Source organism: Centroberyx affinis, unplaced genomic scaffold (genome assembly GCF_046629955.1).
Source record: "Centroberyx affinis isolate AG114_WGS23_722 - 3 ecotype Tasmania unplaced genomic scaffold, CSIRO-AGI_Caff_v1 ptg001271l_1, whole genome shotgun sequence".
NCBI lineage: Eukaryota > Metazoa > Chordata > Actinopteri > Beryciformes > Berycidae > Centroberyx > Centroberyx affinis.
In genome coordinates this window covers 26,177-48,727 of record NW_027279780.1, presented here as the reverse complement: position 1 = coordinate 48,727, position 22,551 = coordinate 26,177, and the positions used below count along the sequence as shown (strand labels likewise).

General features: G+C 43.4%; 1 protein-coding gene across 1 annotated transcript; it reads left to right on the top strand.

Moving 5' to 3' along the window:
- The first annotated feature begins 675 nt into the window (after positions 1 to 675).
- On the top strand, positions 676 to 18,692 carry dhx38 (DEAH (Asp-Glu-Ala-His) box polypeptide 38). The gene is made up of 27 exons (XM_071525120.1): positions 676 to 924; positions 1,165 to 1,514; positions 2,639 to 2,853; positions 2,966 to 3,127; positions 3,642 to 3,804; positions 4,021 to 4,139; positions 4,229 to 4,305; positions 4,410 to 4,565; positions 4,726 to 4,887; positions 5,079 to 5,186; positions 5,586 to 5,710; positions 5,876 to 6,013; positions 6,357 to 6,543; positions 7,560 to 7,745; positions 7,957 to 8,097; positions 8,978 to 9,088; positions 9,570 to 9,686; positions 9,795 to 9,902; positions 10,023 to 10,135; positions 12,475 to 12,683; positions 13,435 to 13,589; positions 13,873 to 14,028; positions 14,405 to 14,539; positions 15,020 to 15,145; positions 15,237 to 15,332; positions 15,478 to 15,599; positions 17,169 to 18,692. Exons 2-27 carry the CDS (start codon positions 1,168 to 1,170, stop codon positions 17,248 to 17,250), a joined length of 3,816 nt encoding a protein of 1,271 aa, XP_071381221.1. The 5' UTR covers positions 676 to 924; positions 1,165 to 1,167; the 3' UTR covers positions 17,251 to 18,692.
- Positions 18,693 to 22,551: the final 3,859 nt, after the last annotated feature.

The following is a 22,551-nucleotide window of genomic DNA, read 5'->3' as shown; positions in this document are numbered from 1 at the left end:
TTAGCCTGATGTGACCATCAATAAAGATCTGGTACAACTCAGTTAAATTCATGTCTTTTTTTTTTTAATTTATTTTATTTTAAATGTATTTGGTGTGCCACCACTCCCATGTTTTTCATGGATTTTTGTAAATCAATTTACAGTTCTTGGCAGAGGTTATCGGAAGAACTGCACCTGATATACAGTAGGCTATATAATTCAGTTTTCTGAGGCTGTAATGGTTTCCTCTGGTTTCCTCAATCAATCTCTCTTGGGCTATACCATTGAGTTGATTTCTGTTGTCTATATAAAGTTTTAGTGATATAGCATGTGTTTTATGTAAGATCCCCCCGCCCAGTCTATAATAAACTTTTAAAACACAGTTTGGGCTTGATTTGATTCTGCTTTTATTCTTGTTTTAATTTTTCTGTGCAGTTGCCCTTTTGTATACCATTCTTTTTTCTCCTATTTTGTTCACATTTTTATTTTAGAATCCGATGTAGAAATGCCTGCTCTGGTTAGTGATATTGCTTTACACACCCACACATAAATATGCGTGTGTAATTCTCTCTGTGTGTATTTTTATTACAATTTTAAATAAAGTTTCTTTCTTTTTTTCCCCTTTTTTTTTTTAGATTCTTTGCCGTAATCCCGTGGAATTGTGGGATTGCAATGGCAGCCCCCTGGTCTGTAAACAAATACGCGTTGTGTACGATAGCCACAGTGTTGGCTAATTTAAATCATTTCGAGTGACAACCACAATTCAGTATTTCCTGAATTACTTAACGGAACGTAGCTGATCTCAAATTATTAACTTAATGTAACAATTTCTAGATTTGGGAGCCAAAAACACACGCGGCAAACAGAGACTGCCGCTCGGCCCTGTCAGGATAGCGCCTGGTAGCTTGCTGGCTAGCTAACGTTAAGTTAGCTGCTCCAACTGAGGTACGTGCCATTTATATTAAATTACTAAAAGCTAAATACATTATTTAGAAACAACTGGGTAGTTATCGTTAGGTTTTACTGTCGTTGCCGTGTGCAACATGGCTAATGTAGGCTAAATGCTATCGTGTACCGGGAAGTAGTTTCACGTTATATTAGCTGATCCAAATAGTTCCGTAATAAGTTCATATTTACTAACATTAAATGATTTCACTGCCTACACATGTTGTTATTTCCCCACAGATAATGGATGATGACGTGTCCATGCACAGACTGGAAGGAAGCGATCCAACCGCTCAGGTCGGTGGGCTGATAGTGAAGAAGAAGAGTGCTGCAGCGGAGCCCCATGTTTTCAGGGCGCCCACTCCGCGCACCTCGTTACTGGGCCTGGACCTGCTGGCAGCCCAGAAGAGGAAGGAGCGTGAGAGCAAGGAGCAGGCAGATGCCGGTGGAGATGACACGGCGAGAAAGAAATCAAAGGTTTCTTCCTACAAGGACTGGGAAGAAGGTAGAAGTGATTCTGGGTCTGACGATGATGATGATGATGATGATGATGATGATGAGGAGGAGGAAAAGGGTGCGAAAAAGGAGAGGTAAGACTGGGTGTTCTCACAGAGCTTGTTACAAGAAACTTGATTGCGACCCTCATAAGCAGAACTTGAGCATTTTAACATTTGCAGAGTATTTGTCAACATAATGGAGTTTTACAAACAACCCTTATCTTTATTGTTATAGTGTTCGTGGTATTTTCTTGTTTCCCTTTGCTCTGATTTATTGTTGGGCTGCCTGTGGTGATGTACAAATTATTACTGAAACTACTGTCCAGAAAATAAAAACAAAATCCACTGGACATAAAGTTGAATTGTTGAAGACGTTTTGCCACTCAACCATGGCTTTGTTCTAATGAAGCCTCTTGGATGAGTGGCGAAACATCGTTAACTCTTAAATTTTAAGTCCAGTGGATTTTTGTTTTTATTTTCTTAACTTCTCACTACCTGGATGACTGAAATGAATCAACACAGATATACTTAAAATTAGTGGTGTAACGGACCGTAGTTGATCCGTGATCCGTCTGGATCCCCCCCCCCACGGTTCGGCACGCATGTGAACCGCGGATTAATTGCAAAGTTTAACCATCATAGTGTGAAATACAGTTTTACTGCCACTGTTACTTTTTAAAGTAATAATTCCCTAAATCTCGATGCAGAGTTGCAGTGAAAAGATACAGACAAGACAGATGTGTGCTGTGTTTTACTCTGAAGCGCAATGATTGCGTTAGGGGAGAAAAAAAAAGGAAGAGCGACTGATTTAAAAGCCGTCGCTTTCGCCTCCATTGAGTGAAATCCCATAGGCTATGACTTCGGGCATTTTCAGTGGTGTAACTGGGAAACTGGGCATGCTTGCCATCATTGAAATAGATCACAAGATTGTGATGTTTATTTCAACTTCGGCAATATGCTGCCTTCCCTTCGACACACAGCTCCACTCGGAAAAGCTCTTTGCCTGTCTGTGGCAGAGCCTTCAGTGTTGATAGGCTATTACTCGTGACGTGTAACCAATCAGATAGTGCTGTGGGCAGGACATCGAGCGAGACTACAGAGTGGTGACTACAGACAGAGAGAGGCGGCTGCATTAAAATACTATTTATTTATTGTGCGTCACGCTCAGGTCCTACTGTGCAATGTCTAATGTACAATATTTTATTTCCTCTTGACAGCAGGAAGTATCGTGTGACTGGCTCCGAGACGCCCTCCAACCCTGGAGGGGTCAGCGAAGAGTTTCGTCGCAAACACCAGCAGAGGGAGAAGGACAGGCGTGAGCATGGAGTCTACGCCTCCTCCAAAGAGGACAGGAACAAGGAAAAGGACAGAGAGAGAGACAGAGAGAGAGAGAGGAGCAGGGATAAGGGCAGAGACCGACGGAGCGAAAGAGGTGATTGAAAAGATGTTTTGGATGACTTGGTTGCATAGTAGCGTTGCCGTTTCACCTCATAGAGCAGCAATCGGATTGTTGAGAGTAACTGTCCTGGTTTTTATTCTGTCAGATGAGCGAGAGCGCAGCCACAGCCGCGGCAGCAGCAGCAGCCGGTCGGAGCGTGGGGAGCGCAGTGACAGGAGTGAGCGCTCACAGAGAGACGGCTGGTCTGATCGCATCAGCCGGGGGAGTAAGAGAGACGAGCCCCCTACGCCACAGCAGCGCCCCAGAGGTTGGCTTTTTTTTTCAGTTTTCAGACGTTTAATTGGACAGTAGACAGTGAAATAATGTGGTATAGGAAAGGTTCCATCCACAGAGTAATAAAGATTCAAATCAAATCCATGTAATCAGAATTTATGTATAGTGCTGAAACAAGTGGTCAATTAGTCAATTATAATTTTGCTTAGATATATATATTATAACTTTGACTATGAATTTATCAAGTAAAAATGCCAAACATTTGTTTGTTACAGCTTCAATGTTACAGGTACAAGATTTGCTTGCTTTTCTCAGTTTTATATCATTATAAAGCAATTTTAAGACATCACTTTGGGCTCTGGTAACTTGTGATGGGTATTTGTTATTACTTTTGCAATTTTACAGACAAAATGATTAATCGATTAATCAAAAAAATAATCGATAATGAAAGTAATCATTAGTTTCAGCCCTACTTATGTAAGGTCTAACTTACTGAGGACACTGAATCAAAAGATCATCTCCCTCTAATCTACTTTATTTTTATACAGATTCCTTCACGCCGTCCCGCTCCAACTGGGATGAGGACGACAGCGGCTATGCCAGCTCACGGCACTCCCAGTGGGAGTCTCCGTCCCCGGCCCCTTCAAACAGAGAGTCGGACCGCTCGGAGCGCAGCCACCGCTCTGTCCGTGACAGTGAGAGGAGGGACAGGTAGGCAGCTGTCATTCAGTCATTTTTATGTTGCATTTTTATCTCCCTGGCCTCAAAGCTTTAGTTCTATTTGAAGATCTACAGCGGTTATATAATGTTACTTGTGAGACATTTCAGAGGCTTTTAGAAGTCCTGATTATTAATCTTATTCTTCCCATAGCTTAATCAGTGTTACTCTTGGCTTACATGATGAATGTTTCTCTGCTCTGCTCTCAGGTCAGTGAGAGGCCGTTACCCTGACGACACGCCCCTGCCCACCCCCTCCTACAAGTATAACGAGTGGGCCAATGACAGGAAGCATTTAGGTTCTACGCCTCGTTTGTCACAAGGAAAAGGTATTATTCGCAAAAACAAGCCATTCTGTACTGACACGAAAGTTTTGAATGTGTCCGATAACATTTCTTGTTCTGTCTCTGTGCTTCAGGTAAGAAGGGAGATGGCGAGGAGGGCATTATGTTTGATAATGAGGATGAGAAGGAACAGTGGGAAGAGGATCAGAAGGTGAGTGGCCCAGCCAAGGCAGTTAACAGATGTATTTTATATTTGACTACGAGTTTTTTTTTGTGTTTTTCCAAGTCTTTTTAACTGTCCGACTGTTTTTGCAGCAAGCTGACAGAGATTGGTACATGATGGATGAAGGCTACGACGAGTTCCACAACCCTTTGACTGCCACCTCTGATGAATATGTGAAGAAGAGAGAGCAGATCCTCCAGAAGCAGACACAGAAACGGATATCTGCCCAGAAACGACAGATCAACGAGGTACAGCAACAGCGCTATATGTCAGCCTCATCAGAACTCCTTGTGTGTGTGTGTGTGTGTGTGTGTGTTGTGTGCTATGGTTGTGTGCTTACTCATGTATTTGTCTTGTTAGTGCATCTATCTGTATTTGTGTATTAACAGTCTGTGTTTCTTCTGGCAGGATAACGAGCGGTGGGAGACTAACCGTATGCTGACCAGCGGGGTGGTGCAGAGGTTGGAGGTGGACGAGGACTTTGAGGAGGATAATGCTGCAAAGGTTCACCTTCTGGTTCATAACCTGGTCCCTCCCTTCCTGGACGGAAGAATAGTCTTCACTAAGCAGGTAAACAAGACCAGAACAGTTCATGTTGAAAGGTTTATATCATTGAGGTAGACGTTCAAGTTACTTCAATAATTCTGTGGAATAAGTGGGTTAAATGTCACATTTATGTCAAAACTATACCAGTGGAGTTTGTTTTTGTGACATGTTGGTGTGTGTGTGTGTGTGTGTGTGTGTTTATCTGTCTACTGCAGCCAGAGCCTATCATCCCCGTGAAAGATGCGACTTCTGACATGGCCATCATCTCTCGTAAGGGCAGCCAGCTTGTCCGTAAACATCGCGAGCAGAAAGAACGCAAGAAGGTAGGCTTGCTGTGTGACAGTCAATGGCCTAACTGTGCTATTAATAAAAATAACAGAATTAACATTGATAAAAATATTGATGGATGTACACCAGTATAAGAGGGGATACTGCAGTGTTTCCCATACATACAGTCTTAAATTTTCGCCTGCTCATGTACATTTACAAGCATCAAACCTGATAAAATAACATGTTGATACTGCTTCAATATTTGCAGGATAAAGTCATTTTGGTAGGACTCATTCACAGAAATTCAGTCCTTGTTTACTTACTTAGTAAGTCTTTTGGCCTATATTTAGTGACTGATTGCCTCAATATGTAATACGTTACTGTTATGGTTACTGTAATACTCCTTTCACAGTACAGTTGACTGCACACCATGTGAACTGTTATGTTTTCAGGCACAGCACAAACACTGGGAATTGGCAGGTACAAAGTTGGGGGACATCATGGGTATCAAAAAGACGGAGGAGGCAGATGGCAAAGAGGGCAAGCCGGTAGGCGAGGATGGCAAAGTAGACTACAGGTAACCAAATTCTGATGATGTTCGCCTCACCTGCTAAATCACACAACAGTTTTAGCTAAATGTTATTTAGATTAAACTTTATTGGTTGGTGTTTATTAGTCGAGCTGTTTGGTAACCTGCCTGCCTGTATCAATTCTCACTGATTTTTCTCTGTCTGCCTTACAGAGCAGAGCAGAAATTTGCAGACCACATGAAAGATAAGAGTGAGGCCAGCAGTGAGTTTGCCAAGAAGAAGAGCATCCTGGAGCAGAGGCAGTACCTGCCCATCTTTGCCGTCAGACAGCAGCTTCTTAACATCATAAGGTACTGATACTGGTACTGTGTTCATTGGTCTCATACCCATTTTCATCCCTCCTCGTCACTTAATAAGCGTTTTACATGATACCAGGTCTATGATACCTGGATGTATCCCTTGAGTATTTACCTTTACCTTACCGCCCAGAGAAGGACCTCCCTGACAGGTCACAGATGATAGAAATGCATTAATAATTTCACGTTCACAAATTTTTCTTGACAGTCTCTGTAAAAAAGTGATTGCATTTTGCCTTTCTGAGATTAGTCTTACACTAATTTCATCAACTTCCCCTGAGGTTTGATTTCTAAACGTTTGACTATAATTTCCATGTTTGCCTGTATCTCTCTGCAGGGACAACAGCATAGTGATCGTTGTGGGGGAGACGGGCAGTGGGAAGACCACCCAGCTGACCCAGTACCTTCATGAGGATGGCTACACCAGCTATGGCATGGTGGGCTGCACTCAGCCCCGCAGGGTGGCAGCCATGAGCGTGGCCAAGAGAGTCAGCGAGGAGATGGGCAGCAACCTGGGAGAGGAGGTGAGACAGTTGGCTGCTGCTGGAGCAAGCGGTTACTTCATTTGGGAATACTTAGAAGCTCTGACTGTGGGACCCTTATGAACATATGGTACCAATTCAATATGAATGAATTGGTAGAAAGAATTTCTACTTTTGAATTGTTTATTTGAATTGTTATGATTACAAGAGTTCACTGGAGCTATTTTAAATGACCCCCCCACGCTCTCGCTCATTTGTCTGTTTTGTCTGTTTTTACCTATTCTCACCTATTCTGGCATATTCTCATCTAAACCACGTGCTCTTTATGTGTTTGCTATGACTGTGAGGAATATCACATAAAAAAGAAGCAGTGAATCCAAGATTGATGCCCAAATGGCATAGTATACGATTTCAGGCTATAGGGGATCAATAACTTTATGGAAATGTCTGAAATATAGGATTTGATCGCTGATTTTGACAGCCTAGTGTAGTGATTGCCATAGCTCAGAGCCATAGCTCTGTAGAGATTATGAAAGGTTTGCAATTAGTTAGATACTCATAAGTACTATTAAACCCACTTTGAGTTAATGATCATCAGTCTGAATACACACACACACACACACGCACAGGCTTTTACAGTGGTTACTGTCTAACTGTCACTGATCTAGGGTCCAGCTTCAGATTTCTCCCTCAGGAACAGAATAACAAGTCATACGCTGTGTAACGCTGCCATCTAGTGGCCAAAGTGAAAACAGATATAAAGCCTCCCATTTTAACTTGGCGTCTTGTGTGTGGCCTGGAGTGGGGCAGAGACATGAAATGAGGAACATTGGGGAGCAACAATAAGGGGTCAGACTGGAGAAGGTTAAACTTAAACTTGTCAGAAAGTACAATGTTGGTAGGATGACTGGAGTTAACTGGTACATTTGATTTTAATTAGGTGTAATTTGTTTGCCTTTCTTTCTGATACCTATGCTTGTCACACTATAATGAGGTTCTTTAAATTTGCAGCCATACAGATTGTTTTTAGTTGATTGTTTTGACAATTTTTCCTGCAGGTGGGCTATGCAATCCGTTTTGAGGACTGCACATCAGAGAAAACGGTGATTAAGTACATGACAGACGGCATCCTGCTGAGAGAGTCCCTGAGGGAGTCGGACCTGGACCACTACAGTGCTGTTATCATGGACGAGGCTCATGAACGCTCCCTGAATACTGACGTGCTGTTTGGCCTGCTACGCGAGGTAAGGACACACTATCCAACACCCGCTGCGGATTTTTTTTTGTTATGTCAAAAACAGACACATAGCTATTTCTGCTGTATGTTTGCAATGATAAATTATTGTCTCTAAGAAGTTGTTGTTTCCTTTTCTGTCTGTGGTGTAAATACGTTACTGTCATAAAACCTTTTTTAAATTCCTCCCTCTCTCTCCTGTCTCTACTGTTCTCTACCAGGTTGTATCTAGACGCTCTGACTTGAAGCTCATAGTCACTTCTGCGACTATGGACTCAGACAAATTTGCAGCATTTTTTGGCAACGTACCCATATTCCACATTCCAGGAAGAACATTTCCAGTAGACATCTTGTTCAGCAAGGTATCTTTCTATTTCTGTTGTGCTTCCTTTCTCTGTTCACATGTTTGGCCAAGGCACTACATGGCCTCTTTGTACCACCAGTGTAGTGATGGGCAGTGGACCTAACTGGCCATCCCTAAAATATGGCCCTACATTAATTTGTCACCTCTATATGCAGCAGTAGAGCCCAGTACCAACACAAATTATAATAGTAGTCTCGTAATGATTTACTGAACAAGGTGTTCTGAATGCCTTCAGGATAGTTACATAAATTAACACATGATTTTGGACATTTATGACATTTTTTCTTACCTAATTATTTAGTATGCAGCTACAATGCTTCTTATTAATCCAAATTCATTTACTACTGCTCGCACCTAATGTACTGAAAGCGATGCTGAAGATCTCTAAAGACTTAAGTTATAAATTCTGTTTATATACGTCATTCATTCACCTTCATAAGTCTTTAAAGTAAAATATATTTTCTCAAAATAATATTAACTGCTATAGGAATGATAAGTGTATTTAATCTTTAAAATGTATATTTAACCTTAAGAGCAGTCTATATGGCAGACAAATACGGAAAATTATGTTTGGTATCAAAGTTTGGTATCAAATTTAGTAAAATTTTCACTACAACACACAGCTGTTCTATTTATAAAACACCATATACACAATGTATAAGTTGATGTGTGACATCTTATGGATAATTTATATTACAACAGGGTTTTTTTTGGCCTATACAGGCACCAGGTTACCAATTTCTGTTTTAGAAATTAAATTAATTAAAAAATTCTATTAAGTGTATTCCTGTTGTTATAGACCATTTTCTTTTAGTGTTGTTTTGAATCTTTTCATATGGTTAGCTAGTGGACTGATCTGGGTGTTGTGTGCTGTGCAGACTCCTCAGGAGGACTATGTGGAGGCAGCAGTGAAGCAGGCGCTGCAGATCCACCTCAGTGGGCTGATGGGAGACATCCTCATCTTTATGCCCGGGCAGGAGGACATCGAGGTGAGAGACCTGTCTATTGATACTGCTCACACCACTCTAACATATTCATGTGTATATAGGCACAAACCCCACCGTCATAGAGATGTTTACATGTAGATTAGGAGTCTTAAATCTCGTCCTAAACCACTTAACACTGCATGTGCGTCACACTATCCTGTTGTTTTAGAGCATGACTTGTGTATACCGTTAGCTTTCACTGTGTTAAAATAAGCAGTGTTGGGGGTAATGCGTTACAAAGTAATTAGTTACTGTAACATTATTTCACCTTACATTTTCTTTTAATGGACTAAAGTAAGGCATTACTGTTCCAATTTCAGTAATCACATTACTAATCTAACAGATAGGTTGTTACTTGCATTACATTCTTTAGCCTCTTTAACCTCTTTATTGGCATAATATCAATCGAAAGATTCCCCTCGTCTTATCTTGCCTTCAAGTCACATTGGAAATATGGGATGTCTCTGTCCCCCTGTCCCTCCAGGTGACGTCGGATCAGATCGTGGAGCGGTTGGAGGACTTGGAGAGCGCTCCACCTCTGGCTGTGCTGCCCATCTACTCCCAGCTGCCTTCTGACCTCCAGGCCAAGATCTTCCAGAAGGTTTCTAACCACAAAACATCCCTGCATTTTATTTTTTTGACTTGTAAATGATCTTACTTAGCCTCTAGTTAACCTCTTACTAACAGCCTTTGTGTTGCCCACTACTAGGCTCCAGATGGCGTGAGGAAGTGCATCGTTGCTACCAACATTGCGGAGACGTCTCTCACCGTGGATGGAATCATGTTTGTCGTGGACGCAGGATACTGTAAATTAAAGGTACTCTCTCAGCCCTCACTGAATTTTTACTTTCATCATAGGTCCTTTCTTCCGTACAATATTTAACCATGCTGACCCACTCTCCTTGTATTGTTCACTTCCTTTTGTGTCTGTAACCAGGTGTTCAACCCTCGCATTGGAATGGACGCTCTACAGGTTTATCCCATCAGCCAGGCTAATGCCAACCAGCGTGCTGGCAGAGCGGGACGTACAGGACCGGGGCAGTGCTACAGGTAATGCCCCCTGTCTTTTGTCAGGACATTTAGGCGTTCACAAACACACACACACACACACACACACACACACACACACACACACAGAAACACGCAGAGAGTCCCAAGCTGGAATTGGTGTATGGTTCCCCTCTCAAACCACTTGTCAACGGTGTTCAGTGCTTATCGGTCGTTAGCATGCAAACCCAGGAGACAGTGGGACTTAATTTGAGCATGGATTGGAAACACAATTGCTTTTATACACTAATGTGGCCAAATGCATCTCTGACCCCCTCAGGTGGTGGTTTGGATGACCAGATGTCCCATGCATCTTTTTTGGTGGTTAAGCTCTATCTGAATACAATCCAATCATCCAGGATGCATGCAATTGCTAGATGTAAAGGAGGTCTCATATGAGCAGCACTTTAAATCATGTTCTCCAATGCACTTCGTAGCTTTTCCGTTTTTTTAAAACTAGCTCGTCTCCTCCCTTGCTGTTTGAAAGTGGCGCTCTTCCCCTCCCATCCCTGAAGAAAATTCTCATAATGGCGGAATCGATCAAGCGAGTAAACTTTTTCAAGTAGTAAACTTGCTACCTACCTCTTCACTAGTCATTGTGGGACATGTAACCTTCAGTGGGAGAAAAATCTGGCAAAGAGAGACTGGTAACACTAACTGGCGACATTCCTCCATAGGTACGTTTATTTTAGCCATTAGCCCTTTATACACGGTTTGTCCTAAAGGGCTTCTGTCGCCCAGCAGTTTTGTTGTATGTGTGTGTTTACAAATATGCTGCGGTTTCTGTCACCCTCTAGTGGTTGGAAAATCTCTTAGCGTAGCTTTAAGCCCTGCATTGATATTTTTTGTTGATCAGTGATCTCTGGTAGTGATCTCCTAATAAACCGTAGAGGGCAAGACAGGTTTCTGTGTCTATTTCAAGTTGCAGTCATCCTGTCGTTAACTTTTCACAGGTCTGCCAAATTCAGGTTTTGGTGTTAAGTCCCACTGTCCAAGGCTATTCTCTTAGCTGGTAGCTGTCAACATCAAGAGTCTCAAAGAAAGGGAGGACATTCTCATTTTGTCATTCTCTTTTACAGCCTCCTGCTGAGGGCTGGAACAACCCCTTGAATGCACATTATCTTCCCTCTTTCATGCCTATCTTAGCCTAGATGTAGAAATAAACCACCTGAATTAAACATTTTTTTTTTCATTTAGCCTCCTATCCCATTGAAGCCCTTCTGCATCCCCCAAAAATATAGCAACATTTTAACATAACTGCTGGTAATGCTGCTGTCAGTGTGTTTTCATCCCTCAGCCGATTGAGATCAGCGCCCTCCTCAGACGGTTCGCCCAGGGCTCTTGATGTGCGACATGACCGCGCTTTCAAGACAGTCAGAGGCAGGAGGGAGAAGAGAGAGGGCCAGAATCCTAATCTCCAGAGGATTTCATGCAGTTTAACTCTGTTTACAGCAGGGAAAATGTGCCACAAAAGACCCTGTCAGAGGTTTCACATGACCTCTCTCCCTCCTTTACCACATTTACTTAAGCAGAGATAGAGTGACACACACACACACACACACACACACATACACACACATACACACTCATACATTTTGCATTGCTAATGAGCTAGGGTGCTTATGAAAGCCCACATATTTCAGGATTAATCCTACCCCTGCTCATACACAGGAGCTCGCACAAATCTGTGAAGAATCAGTTTGTGAGTGGAGCTTTACACCGAGTAGAGCCAAGGTGTTTGAGTGGCAGTTGATGTAGAGAGAGAAGAAAGTAAGTCACGCTGGCTTGCTCCGCTTTGCGTGGAGAATTCCCCACTCAAAGACCCTCTTAGCTGTGACCACAGACACTCACGCGCAAGCTCCAGCCTCACACACACACAAACCACACACATCCTAATCATTCTGTAATAATAAGCACACACATCAGAGATCTTTAATGGTTGAGAGCGGCGTTGTTAAGTTAGGTCGTTCACTTTAAGTTAGGCTTTGGAAGTTTTACCCAAATAGATTGTAGCTTGGTAAAATTTTCCTCTGCACCAGGGTTGCGCCTAACCTGTGCCTCTCAATTACACTTGCAGTGACATATAGGTGCATATTGGAGAGGAAAATAATTCACATTGGAGTCTCATAGAATTGGTCCTAATGAGATGGCCCAGAGGAGCACATTCCTTATGGCCATGTGTTTCAGCTTATAATAAATAATGGTTTATTATAAGCTGTTCAGTTTACAATAATTACATTTTAGAATAACATCATTCTTATTTCATTAGATTCAATTCAATTACTTAATATTCTCACTGTATCTGTCTATTTCTCTGTCTGTGTGCTCTCCTCTTCCTTCAGGCTGTACACTCAGAGCGCCTTTAAGAATGAGATGCTGACCACCACCATACCAGAGATCCAGAGGACCAACCTGGCCAACGTCGTCCTGCTGCTCAAGTCTCTGGGCGTCCAGGACCTGCTGCTCTTCCACTTCATGGACCCGCCACCCGAGGACAACATGCTCAACTCTATGTACCAGCTCTGGATCTTGGGAGCTCTGGACAACACAGGTGGGTGGTGGGCCTCTCCTGGACTAGACCAGTCTCGTACTGGGCCATGTGGGCATCAACATAGATCTTCCTCCATTTTAGACGAAGATGAAGCTGTGACAGAGAATATTGTTATGTATCTGAGTGCCGTGTTTTCCTCTTCCATAGTGATGCTGACACCACAAACAGGCAGGAGACTAGCTTCTATAAAGGTTGTTGCAATGATGATACAGACACCGCAAACAAGGCTGGAAGAGGAAGTTGTGAGGTTTAGCCAGTGGAGTAATTGCCTAGTACCTGATCCTGTGTTTGATTTGACTGGTTCGGTCTCCTCTCAGCCAGATTCCTAGGGATTTAAGGATTTGGGGATAAGGGGGGACTTTTGATGATTCCCTGTATGGTGTGTTAACAGCAGATTATCTCTGATTAAGGCTTACCTGCCCCAAACTGGCTGCTCTGCCTCTCTGCTCTTCCTCCTTGTAAGCTTCTTACACTCTGTCATCTAATCATTTAAATCAGAACTGGCAAAGTTTTTGATCGAAGTCTTTTTTTTTTCTCTACAAGTATTCTCAGCTGTCAGCAGTTCATCTTCCTCTCTCTAGTCAAACAAGTGTCACATTGTGTCGCCCTCTCCCTCATGCCAGCAGGCTCTTTAAGGACAGGAAGAGTTGCACCTGTCTTGTGCTCCTCCCTCCCCCCATACTTCATGTCTTATAGACTTTTATATTCTTTGTGTGTAACCGCGCAATTGTTCGCCCCCTCGTCTTTTCAGGTGCTCTGACACCGACGGGCCGCCTGATGGTGGAGTTTCCCCTGGACCCCGCCCTGTCCAAGATGCTGATCGTGTCCTGCGACATGGGCTGCAGCGCTGACATCCTGATCATTGTCTCCATGCTGTCCGTGCCTGCCATTTTCTACAGACCTAAGGTACATAGTTGATATAAGCCAGGCCTATGTAACTGAGGCATGTACCTGTGCTCAATATTATCATGACAATATGTAATGTAGGTGAGAAATGGATGAAATGGTGCAGCAGTGAAGTTTTATCCATTTATTTGCATCTATATTGATGTATTTTTGTATATACATGTTTAATGTAATTCTGATGTTACAGTGGGCTACAGTGGAAGAAAAATCAAACTTGGAAATGAACCCCTTAGCTGAACTAAACCCGTTATACTCATATAGAAACATGTGTTTGTCCCTCCAGGGTCGTGAGGAGGAGAGCGACCAGGTGAGGGAGAAGTTCTCGGTTCCTGAGAGCGACCACCTCACCTACCTCAACGTCTACATGCAGTGGAAGAACAACAACTACTCCAGCATCTGGTGCAACGAGCACTTCATCCACACCAAGGCCATGCGCAAGGTCCGACTCCCACTGCTAGACCACTGCTGCCTCTCCTTGTGATTCTGTTTTCGTTAGATACATTCTAGCATAACGGCGTTGTCACATGGAAACCTCACAGTTCAAATTTTGGTTGTATGCTTGTTTTTCCTTTGAAGTTTGCAGATTGAAGTTCCAGGCCCTATGAGATCTAGTCATAGTCCTGCTGTATTATTTCAAAATGTTATGGCTGTCAATCTGCAAATATAACAGAATATGTTATTTACTGAAAATTTTGGGAGATACAAGGTTTTCATATGACAGCGGTGATATATTTTCTATGTGAATACATTTTTGGAAGCCCAACCTTAGTTTGCTCTCAGCAGCTTGTTGTCTTATGCGTATTCTTTTTGTGCAGGTGCGTGAGGTGCGCTCCCAGTTGAAGGACATCATGGTGCAGCAGAGGATGAACCTGATTTCCTGTGGTTCCGACTGGGACATCATCAGGAAGTGCATCTGTGCTGCTTACTTCCACCAGGCCGCCAAGCTCAAGGTACCGCCCGCCCTCCAGGGTTTTCCCCAGTTAATGTGTTAGGGCACCGGGCCTAACACATGGTTGTGGCAGATTTATAGCAGCGTAATTACAGAGTCGTGAAATATCCCATCTGGCCCTTACATTAATACAGTGCTAAAATCTGAAAGGGAATTGAAAAAATGACTGTTTAATCAACGGTTCTCCATTTGACTTATGAGAAGCCAGCTAACCCAAGCCCATGGCAGCAATATTAGATACTTTTTATTTGTTTTTCTGTTGTCTCGGCCAGGTGGAGAAACAAATTAACCCAGATAACCTTGCACACACACACACACACACACACACACACACACACACACACACACAGACACACACACACAGACACACACAGGTTTAGACCTACACGCAAGCTAGGTTGTGTCCTGTTTCCCTAACCTAGTTGAGACAAAATCTGTGGTGAATATTTAATTTATTATTTGTGTGTGTGTTTGCTCCCAGGGTATCGGTGAGTATGTGAACGTGAGGACTGGCATGCCGTGCCACCTGCACCCTACCAGCTCCCTGTTTGGTATGGGCTACACCCCGGACTACATCACCTACCACGAGCTGGTCATGACCACCAAGGTAAAGACCGTAAACTGCAGCACATGGCTGGCATAAAGAAAGATTAGTGATATCTGTGTTGTTGATGTTTAACCCGTGCTTGGTCTTGTAGGAGTACATGCAGTGTGTGACTGCGGTGGATGGAGAGTGGCTGGCAGAACTTGGGCCCATGTTCTACAGCATCAAACATGCGGGGAAGAGCAGACAGGTAAGACAACAGGAGGCTGGTAGCTGCTCATTGCACTTTATCTCATACTCTCCTCCCCTGCTTTTGTTCAAATTTTATTCTTTCTCTTCATTCACCACTCCTCCCATTCCTCCCTCTCATCTGTGTATTTGTGTGGTTCCTCCAGGAGAACCGTCGCCGGGCCAAGGAGGAGATCACTAACATGGAGGAGGAGATGTCTCTGGCCGAGGAGCAGCTGCGAGCGCGCCGAGAGGAGCAGGAGAAGAAGAGTAACGCCGGCAGCGTTAGGTAAGCAAGCGGCCATCTCTCCTCCCTTCGCCTCCACCCATCGCACGTGGCCCTCATCTAACAATGGTTCCCTGTGGCCCTCATTTTCCATACGCAGTCAAGATAGAAACTGTTTAATTTACCTAGCTTTCTGCCCATCCATATCTTCACCCCCTCCCCCTCTCTCATTCTCTCCTCCTCTCCCACTCTCTCTACTCCACCTCTCTCACTCTTCATGATGAGCTTTTCTCACCTCTGGTCCCTCCAGACGAGACAAAAAGAAATAATATTGACTCCTGGCTGACCCCCATTACTGCAGCAATTTAAATTGTGCCGTAGCAGAGCTGTGAAAGGAGGGAACATTCATTTTCAAATTAGACCAAAAAATTAATTTCACACCCATCCTCAAGAAATAAGGTTATAAAGACGTAGATTAAAAAAAAAAACTTTTATTGTTAATTAATCGTCCGGTTTATCTATCTGAGTTTGTGTGACCACATCTGTGACAGATCCGTTGAAAATAATCACACTCGAGGTGCAGGATTAAGAATTGGATTAAGCAGAGGAAGTTGGATGTGCGATAATGAAGGCGGTCTGCTCTCCTGGGCTCCTGGCTGCCTTTGTCCTCTGGCGGGCCACACAGTGTGTTCGTTGACCAGCATGCAACTCTCCATCCGGCACACCTTCATATGCCTGCTGCCTATCACCTCTCTCCCTTTCTCGCCAGCACACATCAGGGGTGTGAATTAGCAAAAGGCCTGGTCATTGTTCTGAGATTTTACTGTGCATTAGAACAGAGTGAGCGAGAGTTTCGTTGCCACATCAGTGGTAAGAGAGTCGGCTTGCTGTGAGAGCCGCGTACAGAGCCGCCTACAGCTGCGTATGGAGAGCAGAGTGGCCCTCAGGCGCAGCACTTAAGACCCTGTAGAGCCAGATGTGTGTCCGTCTTAGCCACTCATCATCATCCTTACTCCTGTATATGTGTGTGTGTGTGCGTGCAAGTACTTGTACATATATGTCTACATTTGTGTGCATCAGTGTTATCAAGACAGTGGTGTCCTTGTCTATAGTGAACCACTATAATTTTACCTGAGGAGGGTGAGCGGATGGGGGGACAGGACTGAAGGGGACACAATGACAAAGGGGGGTTATGGCCTGATGGCTGTAATTGCTGCAGGTGTGTGTGAGAGAGAGAGAGAGAGAGGGAGAGAGAGAAAGAGATGAGGGAACAGTGGGCAGTGTCAGGGTGTCACGCTGCTGTAATTAAAGATGATAGATTGTGCTGTCAGAGGCGTCAGGCTCTGCGTACCACCACTCTCCACAGAGAAACTGACCGGCCTTTTCACTCTGCTCCCATCCCTGCTGCTCTCATGCTCACTTCTAGCAGCACTGGTCAGTCCTCCTCCAGCCTCTCTTACTAGCCTCTTCCAACCATAGCTTCAAACCACAGCTGCTGGCCTATTGGAAGAGATGATGAGGAGTGACGTTTGACTCTACAGAGCAATAGAATGAAAGATGAAGCAGAAGAATAGTATTTATTATTACAAATTTGCATACCAAATTAAACTTCTGGCTTTTCTCTTAATATAGGGCAGTGAAAATCTGCACTCCAGGAAGAAAAGAAGAGGCCCCCATGACCCCCAAGCGCACCCCGGCCCGCTTCGGACTGTAGAACTCCTCCTGGACATTAAAAAACCCTTAAAACCTGCCGACCATCTGGACTCCTCCTGACTCGGTATCACACCAGACCCGAACCATACGAGCGCAAGCAAACACATTCTCACTGGGACCAGGCTTTGTCCCTCCCAACATGGCCAGACTCATTTGCAGTTCATCTACAGACCACTAGAGTGAGAACTTGTATAAGGCTTAAGACTCCCAAGACAACCCTTCCTTCAGCTCCATCAAAATGCGTCCCTCCACCGTTATCAGCCCACAGCTGTATCCATGATACAATGCAGTCTTTCATTTCTTTGATGTTTTATGAAAGAATAAAGAACAATGATGTTGTTTTGTGTACATTCACTATTTATTCCCTGGTTTACTCATTGGATGTGATCATCACTGAAAAGTATTTTTATAGATGGATAGGACTATATAATGGTTTTGCCTGAGCTGGAAATGTTTAATTTTCCATATTCTGTTGCACTCTATCTCCATCAGTTAATTATCAGCGGGCAACTGATAGTAAATGATCCAATTTTAGCGTTATTTGCCTTTGTGTCCTTGCGATTGCTTTTTCTGTCATTTTTGGATCTTTGTGAATTCTGTGGCTATTTTGCAGCTCTCATCTCACCTTCAAGAGATCAATTTCACATTCTGCATTTGACTGACCCCGCTCCCTGCTGTGTTGTGTTGCGGGTTGAGCAGCGTGTGTGCCATCATGAAGTGCTCCTCTACAAGCTGAAGCACTATTCAAACTGTGCTTGTGGCATGAGTGTCCTCAGACCTTAGAGTTGTATTGTAAGACCCATACACACACACGCACACACACTAATGCAAACTTAAGCAATTGACCTTTTCCTAGCTTCCGTTAACCTTGCTCCAACAATGTAATGTACCACAGCTTTGCTCCACACATGTGAACGTCACTATGCAGGATTAAACTCATAAGCAGTGTTTCATTTTCATGGTCCTTGTGTTTTAAAATAGCAACCAGTTTCCCTCGAGATTCCCCTATAAATGATCATTTGCAGAAATGTCTTTTACATGGGGAAATGCTGTGTGTTTCTGTATGTGTGCCCTCTTCAGCCCTCTTCACTGGTCAGAATATCATACAACTCTAAGTGGTCTATCTGTAACAAAACTGTTTAGCAAAGGCCATATTTTCAATAGTGATAGTGGTTCTGTTTTGTGCTTTTCACATGTGACAGAATGAATATTGGCCAGTGGCTTGCAATTTTTTTTTTCTCTCAACTTCTTTTTTAAACGGAAAAATAAATGTCGCTATTTTTTAATCCAAGGTGTTCTCATCTGATACTGTAGTTACTACTGTGTTGAATTTTGTGCACTGCAAGTGCATAATATAATTGTCCATATGTGTATAGTTTGGAAACCTAGAGGCATATTTTTAAGTTAGTATGGCATATGAACACTTTGGATTTGGGAGATCAATAAGAGGTGAAAAAATAAAGAACAGTGCTAACTGGCTAATTAATTTATTTGCAGTTCTTTGGTTTTGCACCCACGCGCACACACACACACACACTCAGACAATTCAATTATTTGCCACAGCCAGACAATATTTACTCAGGCACTGATCAGGTAGAGAGGTGAGTGACACTTTCTAAACATAAGTATGAAGGCTGATCCTATTTAGTCAAGAAAGTTGGGTCCTTCACTCTTTTTTTTTAAACAGCCCTCCCAGCCGACTAGCACCCACAGGTCTATGTTGGGTTTTTCCATCCCATTCATGTGATTGGCCAGTGGGTAAAAGTTCAAATGTTTTGGCTACACAAGGTTCAAATAGAAATGTTCAGTAAGCGGGGCGCAGCAGCTTTGTTAAGCAAGATAACTGAGCTGGTCATTATGAAATGTAGACGATGGTTGTTTTTGTATTGTCAGCTTCACAGTTGTGAGCTGAGGCAAGTGAAACTGATCAGAGACAAACAAAAGACTCGGTCCATCCCTCCCTTACTCAGGCACTCACACACACACACACACACGTCACAGATCTACATGAGTGATCCCAGGGCTTTGGATCCTCTCAGCTGTAAAGATGTTGATGTGCTCTAGATGAAGAGGCAAGCTATGTGGGTGGATCTTGTGTCTGGCTTTATTGAAGCTGTATGTAAATCACCAGGTCACAAGAGTGTTGAACAAAAGCCTGGATGGTGCGCCAGTGTCTTCATCATGTTTACGCTGACATTTCTTGATGTCTTTTAGCTGAAACCTTTCTTACTAGTTGGCAACCATTTGGAAGGCAAGACAAAAAGAAGCTGGCTTGGCTGTGATTTCTTCATAAGTGGTGCGCAACAACTGGCTGCTGTCTATTTCTCTGAGCTGTGCAGCGGCAGAATCCCTCTGCAATAATCCTTTCTTGTTGGTCAGTGTTATTCTCTGTCTCACTGTAACCCTTATGCAAATAGGGATGATTATGAGTGTTCCCTCGAACCCCTCAATTCGCCAAGTCGCCTTGATTGAGTATGGCAGGCGGAGGAAGGGACGGATATAATGGACTCCACCAACTTTAATGAGACAAATCTCGGCTATGGGCTGACATTTTGAAATAGTCCTTGTGAATGACAGTGTCAGCAGTCACCTTTACCAAAGCTTTCCAGGGAAGGTCCCTGTAATGATGGAGGGAATTAAAATGGCCTCCAAGGCGATGGAGATAGGAGCCACAGGATTAGGGTGCAAAGCCACGCCTCTCAGATGAGCCCCTCCACCGCCACACCCCATTCAAGCAAGCTGTCTTTTTATAAGAGTACAGCTCTCACATCTATCCTCACCCTGATATTTGATAGAAGGATTATGGTGTATGCTAGTTGTTGACCGCTGTGAGATTTGTTGAGATGTACTGTCCCTCCCGTTAATTGCCCCACCCTTTCCTTCTTCTCTCTCCTCCCCCCTCGCTGTGCGTGTCTGGTGGCAGATAGGGACAAGCTCTGCTGTCATTACAAACTTAATAAGAGCACAAGTGAGATTGATGAGAAAAACAGTGGCATCAACTGCTCTTTTAATTAACTCCTGTCCCATAATAGTGCTGGGACAGAGGCATGGAGCGAAGAATGAGACATTTTCTTTCTCTTTCCACCCCTTTCTGTTTTGTTGCCTCGCTCACCCCCGATAATGAACAGCCTTCTGGGACCCAATTACATCCAAGGCTGCATTAGGAGCGCAGCAGGCCCAGTGGAAACTTCAGTTGAGTTTCCCCTCATCTCCCCCCTCCACTCCCTCCTACCCTGCTGGGGATGGCCTTCACTTGATTGAATTTCTAATGTTACCCCCTGCTCCCCCCTCCTTCAGTCCCCTACCTTCACCGGTCCTCAACCCACATGTTGTTTACGATGGAAACAGGAGGCAATGTATGCTTGCCGTTAACTGTCCTTCATTTCCCACTGATAGAGTGGCTTTGTATACAATGTGGAATGGGCTGCTTGGGTTGGTTCACTAAAGCAGGCTGAGAATCCCCACAGAATCCAATGCCTGTGTGTTGGGCATGGCAGCGAGTGTCCTTGCAACATATAGTCTGTGTTAGGCCTTGTGGAGGGAGAAGGCTTAAAACCAGTGAACTGTAACCTTGTGCTTTTTAAATTGAATAAACACTATGATGGGATGTGATTTAAGAATCCATTCAGGTCAGTGTGGGTCCACACTGAAGTAGATACTCATGGTGAGTCAATCTTGGGAGTTGTGCTCTTTGTTGCTTCAAGGAATTTCTCTTTTGATCAACAGTGAACTGAAATGGTAACACTGTTAGGCAGCTGAAACAAATAACAAAACTAGCAGAACATAAAACATTTTTCTTCATATTTATAAATTATTGTACATACATTGACTGTGCACTAGCTTTCAGTTTCCTGAAACAGCGGGTGAGTCCTTCTTTGTGCAACTGAGAAATGTAAAGCAACTGAAAATTGTAAAAAAAAAAAAATATTCAATGCCTTTCTTGTGCTGTGCAAAATCCAATTGGTCAAGGAGGCAAGGAAATGTGCAACTTCTTTAAATCACTTTCAAGGTTGATAACACTCCACAATCAACACAATCCACTTCTCAGCATGCGGCCTGAATAGCACCTGTCATTAAAAACACATACCTGAATGTTCAAAAATTCCCTGAATATCCAAACCAGAGACACATAAGGCAATCTGAATAAAACAGGATATCTCAAATACTTTTTCAAGACCCACGCATGTGTTTACATTCCTGTCAGTATGTATTCATGCACACTTTGTTGAAGCCTGGAGGGTATTAGTGGGATATGTATGTGATGGCTGAATGTCTGTAAGACAGGAATTACACGTAAATACAATGCTTAGGGATATCCAAGGCATTAATAACAATTATTGGTGTTCTTTAGTTTCCTCAGACACCTTAAGTGTTGCGTATTGACTGCTATGCTGGAAAGAATGTTGCCTATTGATTTGGCCAAGGCAGAAACCGATGGTGTCCTCTTCCTGTAAGGCTGGGATTAATCCTTACAGGCTCCCAGTGAGCGAACAGCTTGCCCTCGATCCAAGTGACTGGAGAGCCACCTCGCAGTTTCTCTGCGAGCGCACGGCCATTCCTCACTGATGCCTTCTGAAAAGTGAAACAAAACAAGGCATGGGCGCAGCCAAATGACTGGAATTATAGGTCGTTGCAAGAAGAGGAAAGACAATAGCTGCAATTACTACAGAGAGCATGAGAAGGAGGAATGCTTTGGATGTCTTTTGTATCAATCAATAATTACAACGGGGGGTTTTCATTCAACTGTATTCCAGTTGGAACAGTATTCACTATGCTTTCATGAACTTGATTTTGGTTGGTATTAAGTCAAATGGAACTTTACAGCGCAAAATAACAGATACTATTTAGCAAATGTAAGAAATTTTAGAGTATTGCAGCATCCAGTAATGTTTTCACTGTTCTATTGTCTTATCCCTAACCAACGCTTTCTGTATACTGTGTACTACCATGCTTGGTCTATCTCCCTGTGGACTGTATGCTTACTAACAGCTCATCCACTATTGCTTAGGGGTCTTATTTTGTTCTAGAAGAAAGACTTTATACTGTCAAACTCAGACATCCCATGTGATTGAAGGCCGATGGGCATGGAACTCTCAGAGCTGCCCTCAAAGCTGCAACAATGCCTGCTTTCACACAGCCAACTTCTGGTGGGTGGAGTGGAAGAACAAAGGCAGACTTGTTAGGGTTTAGATGCCTTTATTATTCTTTTATTTGGCTGCAATTTCTTGTCTGTCTGTCCATATTCATTAAGATTTTGGCTACATGGACTGGTGGGTTTATCGCTCTAGGACTAGTTATGTGA